Raw genomic sequence first — 6,656 nt, forward strand, 5'->3', positions numbered from 1 at the left:
GATACCGTGATAGACAATTTGACATTACATAAGACAATTAAAATTGGTGGGTTGAACACTTGAACTAAAAATTAATTGGAGGTAGTAAGCCGTACACATAAAGTATTACATTAAGCTTTAAGCACAGTATATAATTCAAGGCCTGGGGAAGTGAAAATTCAAGCTTTTCTGTTCCATATTTGTTTACATGTCCCAATGCACCATTTTCCTTCTCTGCCATAATACCTCCAATGCCATGGCCGAGGAGGATCAAAATCAAAGACCAACAAAGATGGTTTATCTTATTTTAAATGAAAAGTCTGTTACTACTACACATATGTGCTATAAAAATATATAGCACAACTGGGATTTCTACTATACTATATATTTTGTGTTTCTCTTTGCCATCTCAGACTGTTCAATCTTGTTGGCCTCATTGCACAAACAAACCCATCTCTGGAATTGGTCCGGGGATTTTTTTTTTTTTTTTTTTTTTTAAGTGTTTTTTAGGTTCGTGTTCTCTCAATCAGTCTGAGAACTCATTACTTCACTCAGATAAACATGTGCACTGCTACTCAATCTCAAGAAATCACAAATGATGAACCTTTGGTTTCCAAAGAGAACAAGGAGAGAGGAAGAGGGTGTAATGAAGATACAATGAGAGCTCATAGAAGTGATGGCAGATTTCTCACTAGTCTTCTCAGACGGCTCCTACCGCTGAGTGCTGTTTTCCGAACCCTGCCACTCTCAGAGGTAAATACCTAATAACTCTCTTTAGAACACACACTCACACTTCCAGTCTTTGTCTTCTATTAGAAATCCAAAATATCATTTTTTTTTTCCGACCACCAAAATATCATGGTTAAGTTTAAAGATGGGGGTATATTGCATGGTTTTTTTATTATATAATTTTTTTATAGCTAAAATATTACAGGTGAATTAAATTTAGAGTCGAGAGTAGTCAATAATCTTTTAACTCAATAACGTTACCCGATTCTTCTAATAAAGAAAACTTAGCTCGATTATCTCATATAGTACTTATTGTAAGGTAAAAATGATTTGAGGTTGGAGCCGTGGAAGTATATTCTTTCTAAGTGAAATGTTTTTCACTTTTGCTTTCAGAATTAATGGAAACAAAAACAAACAAAAAAATTACAAACCTGGCATGAATGGCTCTGTTCTTGAGTGTGTAGTATTATTTTTTGGTGAGGGCATGTTAGAATTGTTGTGAATCCGTTTCAAGCAAATAAAAATGAGAGCTATTTTTGTCGTATTGCCCTTTTCTTGTTTTTTGGGTACCAAAGTTTTCAGATAGGCCTTCCTTGCTTTTCAAACTTATTTTTGAACATTTTTATATCAAAAGAAAAGAATAAGTGGGAAGGGGGACAAGAAAGAGATGCTATGAACAAAGTTTCTTTCTAAACTAATTTGAAAAAAAACCCTACAAACTCATCATATATATTTATTTTAAGTGTGAATTTTAAAAATCTAATTGTTAGATTACATGTTTTTATTGCATTCTTAATGTTTTATTTCAAGAAAATCAAAGATCAATTGCTATGTCATCAAATAAATGTTATAATTTTTAGTTTTTGTAATCTAAAGTTGTATATAAAAAATAAGTTAATTGATCAAATAGTAAATAATATCTGATTTGAACGAAATTTGATATGCATGTTAAGAACATAAGGAACATAAAATTCAACGATTAGATTTTCAAAATTTACACTCAAAAAATAAATAAATGAGAAGTTTGAAGAGTTTCTCTATAAACTCCAAAACTTTGTTATGCTATTATCTTCTTACAAAATAACACTTTTATAAGTACCACTTTTTTCTTTCTTTTTTTCCATTTCATGCATGAGTGCGAACTTGGTAAATCAATTGAGAGGAAAGGGAAAAGCTACTTCTCCTCATTGACTGAAGAATTTAACTAGGAGGGAGAGGAGGGTAATCTTCAAATATTTCTCATATCAAGCTTATCAATGGAATTATCTTACATATACCTGTTTTATGTATATCTTCTTTTTATCATCAAAATCACATTTAATTGAACATCTATTAATTTTAATTCATAACCTACTTTTTTTTGTTGAGAAATTCAAAACCAACTCTATGAAGTACTGAACCAAAGATGTGCACAACAAATGTGAAAGTGTGAAACAAGACACTTTCCATACCAATGTGGTGACACAGGTTAGGTAAAATACTTTTGGCTACCCTAAGTTAAATTTGGAATTGACCCCCCCATTCAAGATTAAAAAGGTCCAATAGGCATAGTTTTCTTTGGATATACCTACTTTTATGTGCCCACTCTATTTAAAGCAAGAGATAAGCTTGTTTCTTTCTTTTAAATTTTTTAGATGGAGCACACTTAGACCTTTTAGAGTATGCTATAGCAAAACCTTAATCCCTATGTTTATTGATGAGTTCTCTTCAATTCTAGTTTAATTTTGTATGCAATAAGTTCAATGAAACGAGTCTTGTCACAAAAAAATTGAAACAAGAGTAGATGGATTTATCAAATTTCAGCAACTGTTTGATTGGAACATATAATTTCAGTTGAGTTTTCAACTCTCTTATCCCTTTTTTTCTCTTTTGTTAATCAATAAATTACACTGCAAATTGTTGTTCTATATGACAACATGGTTCATACAATACCTTGTAAGTTGTGAATTCAAAAAACTTCCAATATGAGATAAATATAAGGAAAAAAGAACATAAATTACACTGCTTATTGTTGTTCTATATGACAACATGGTTCATACAATACCTTTTAAGTTGTAAATTCAAAAAACTTCCAATTTGAGATAAAAATAAGGAAGAAAGAACACTCTCGTGATAACCTTTTAAAACCATTGCTTCTGGTTTGACTTTCGAGTAAACACAACGAATAGTTTGAAATTCTTACTATCAGAACGAATAGTTGAATGGCTATTAAAGCAACTACCATGAAGAATGAACTAACTTCCAAAATATTCAAGAATCTTTGATGTGAAATTCACGGGTAAATAGACAATTAGAGTTGCAACTTGGTGACATATATATAATTATATAGTATGTACCAGCTGTATTTAATAAATGCAAGTCATCCAAAGAAGACGGTGTGTTAGTGTTCTTTGTTTTTTTCATTTATCTCTAAACACTAGATTTGAGAACTGAATATTTTAAATAGAATCATAGCTTACAATTGGTTATGCAAAAAAACAAAATTGATTGGTCTCAAGTTGATTTGAAAACTAAGAACTGTTTGTTTTCAATTAAAAGAAAGCTTTATCTAATCTGATCTTTGTAAATTTCATATAGTACTTGCATCGTTTTTTATTATTATTGTAATACAGATTGTTAATTAATTTCAACTTTTTAAAAATGTTGCTTTCACACCCATCTCATGTGATAAGATCCATCAAGTAACAAATAAAAATGAACAATGCTACCTAGGTACACGAAAAATCTCATAACTATTACAAAAACTTGTCATGTGGTGATCTGTGAATGATGGAATCAAATATGATAAAAGTCAAATAGTGGAGACTTCCATCATTCACAGCTCACTACATGACAAATTGTAGCAATAGTTGTAGGATTTTTTTTTTTTTTTTTTTTTGTCCTTAATATTTTCCAATTCAAGGTACAATTACAAAAACTTTTTTTTTTTTTTACTTAAAAAACTTAAATACTAACACTTCACCTTTTTTTTTTAAATAAACTAATTTTGGTACTTAATAAATCTAACCTCTTGAGCTGCTTTAAAATTCCCCTTTTTTTTATTGGGAATAGCAAAAGTGTTTAACCTGAAAATCACATGCCGGAAAATCATGGTTGATTCCAATAGCAAAGGCATCTTGGCAAAGTGAATTTCTTTACAGGCTTGACTTCTAGAAACTAGAAAGGGCAATATGCTAGAGTACAAATTTGTTGGACACTTTCAAGTTCACAAAGTTATTCGCACTTCACTATTTTTTAAGCAACTTGCCTCATGTTTATAGCGAAAAGTACAAATTTCATCTTTTACACTTGTGTTATGACTTGTGACCTGCATAAAGCCCCCATGTTTTGCAGCTTAGGTGATTCACTTGTAACTATAACATGATCATTTTTTTTTTTCCAAACTTTAAAAGGTTGAAAGAGCTGGCAGTACTAGTGCTCGTGATAACTGTAAAGGAACATAGAAATCAATAGGCGACATAGCATGTTGTGATTAATGTGTGATAAAAAGGTGAGGATGTCAGTTGCGGATCTATATAAAACTGATGTGACTCTAATCACAATTTATCACCTTAACAAGTTGTGAAAAGGGTTGTTAAAAAAAAAAAGTAATGCCTTCTTAGCATATTACAAAAAACTTACAGCACCCATAAGTTGCATTTGTACACGTTTTTAATGAAGCCATGCGTTCTGCATTTCTGCTGAATTTTGTGCACACTTTTGCTGCCTGGTGAACTTGTGCACTTAACATGTCCCTGCTGCACACCATGTATTTTCTCTGGTCCAGTTGTTTCGAACGAAACATAATTTCTTTCTTAGAAAAATGGTTACAATAGCGAAAGTTTTTATACCAATTTTCTATGTGAAAGGGTCCTCAAATTTGCTAATTCATGTTTCCTATTGAAATATTGCACTTTTGAGTCTAAATAAACAATGTCAATTCATGCAGATGGGAGAGGAGGTACAAGCATTGGGCAAGATTGCAGGGCCCATAGTGATGACAGGCTTGCTGTTATATTCAAGGTCCGTTATTTCCATGCTCTTCTTGGGTCGTCTTGGACAATCAGAACTAGCTGGGGGCTCACTAGCAATTGGGTTTGGAAATATCACAGGACTATCGATTCTCAGAGGCCTATCCACAGGAATGGAACCAATTTGTTGCCAAGCCTTTGGAGCCAAGAGATGGTCAATTCTCAGCCAAACCTTTCAGAAAACATTGTGTCTACTCCTACTTGTTTCCATAATAATCTCATTTTTATGGCTAAACGTGGAGCCCTTATTTGGATGGTTGGGCCAGGACCCAGAGATCACAAGAGTTGCTAAAGTTTACTTGGCTTTCTCAATTCCTGAATTGATAGCGCAAGCCCATCTATACCCACTAAGGATTTTCTTAAGAACCCAAGGCATAACCACCCCACTAACAATAGCTGCAACTTTTGCAGCCATTCTACACGTACCCATTATCTATTTTCTTCAAGCTTACTTGAAATTAGGGGTGAAAGGTATTGCATTGGCTACTGCTTTTAATACTGCAAACTTAAATGCGGGCTTGATAATATATATGCTTGTATCAAACAAACCAATAAAGCCTTGGCAAGGTGCTACAATTCTCTCAGCCTTTCAAGGCTGGGGACCATTGCTAAGTTTAGCACTTCCTAGTACTGTTTCAGTGTGCTTGGAGTGGTGGTGGTATGAAATAATGTTATTTCTTTGTGGATTATTGACTAACCCACAAGCTAGTTTGGCTGCTATGGGAATACTTATTCAAACAACAGGCTTGCTCTATGTGTTTCCAATTTCTATAAGTTGTGGCATAACAACCAGAGTTGGACATGCTTTGGGGGCTGGTCAACCTTCACGTGCACAATGGACATCTATTATTGGACTTACCGTGGCATTTGCATTTGGATTCTCAGCCTTAATTTTCTTGTCAGTTGTGAAGACAGTGTGGGGAAAGTTGTTCACTGATGAGTCACAGATTCTTGATTTGGTTTCAGCTGCACTTCCTATAGTGGGGTTATGTGAACTTGCAAACTCTCCACAAACAGCTTCTTGTGGGGTCTTAACTGGGACAGCAAGGCCTAAACTTGGTGCAAGAATTAATTTGTGTGCATTTTATATCATTGGATTGCCTGTTGCTATTCTCACTACTTTTGTGTACAAGGTTGGCTTGCTAGGCCTATGGTTTGGGATGCTTGCAGCACAGTTTTCATGTCTGTGTATGATGGGGTATGCATTGATTCACACAGATTGGAAGCACCAAACTAAAAGGGCTGAGGAGCTAACTCTTTCTGTGGGAGAGAAGTCAGAGGGAGATGATTTGGAATGTGGCCTGCTTACAACTGATCTCTAGTTGCTAAACATATGAACTCATTTTTTGGCAAGAGTTTCAAGGATATCTTTTTGCAGATTTTCTCGGGAGTTTGGACCTGCAATCAACTGAAATCATCAATATATAACGATACATAACCGAGTACAAATTAAATAAACCTTGGTGGAGAAACTCAGGGCTACATACATTCTCCACGTTGAAAAGAAAACAAAACTATATCCGTCAGTTGTGGATCATCAGATGCATGGTTGATTCTTTTCTTTGTCTAGGAACCCCATCTTTCATTTCATGAGTTCTCTTTGCGCATCTTTGTATGCAGGGTTGAAGCCAGCAAAAGATATAATAACACTCACACACATGCACATTCTTTGATTTTTTGTTCATATTGGGCAGTTAATTTATTTCACTAAATAGTTTGCTGCACATTTTGCTTCATAGAAAAATATTAATCTAAAATAAAATTCAACAATATTGCTGTATTAGCCAATGAGACACATTTAACCATCTATAGGAGAAAATAATATTTTTTGTGTTGCATTAATCAATACAGTCATATCATTGAATTTAATTGAACAACCTGAGATACAATACAACACATAAGAAAATAAGAAATTTTATCCAGTGGATTATTTATACT

General features: G+C 33.5%; 1 protein-coding gene across 1 annotated transcript; it reads left to right on the plus strand.

Moving 5' to 3' along the window:
* Positions 1 to 4,630: 4,630 nt before the first annotated feature.
* On the plus strand, positions 4,631 to 6,054 carry LOC142609813 (protein DETOXIFICATION 53). Its single transcript, XM_075781528.1, has one exon. It carries the CDS (start codon positions 4,631 to 4,633, stop codon positions 6,038 to 6,040), a length of 1,410 nt encoding a protein of 469 aa, XP_075637643.1. The 3' UTR covers positions 6,041 to 6,054.
* The last annotated feature ends 602 nt before the right edge of the window (positions 6,055 to 6,656 follow it).

Source organism: Castanea sativa, chromosome 9 (assembly GCF_040712315.1).
Source record: "Castanea sativa cultivar Marrone di Chiusa Pesio chromosome 9, ASM4071231v1".
NCBI lineage: Eukaryota > Viridiplantae > Streptophyta > Magnoliopsida > Fagales > Fagaceae > Castanea > Castanea sativa.

Coding starts and splice junctions, on each gene's coding strand:
- LOC142609813 (XM_075781528.1), top strand. CDS start 4,631: ATGCAGATGGGAGAGGAGGTACAAGCATTGGGCAAGATTGCAGGGCCC.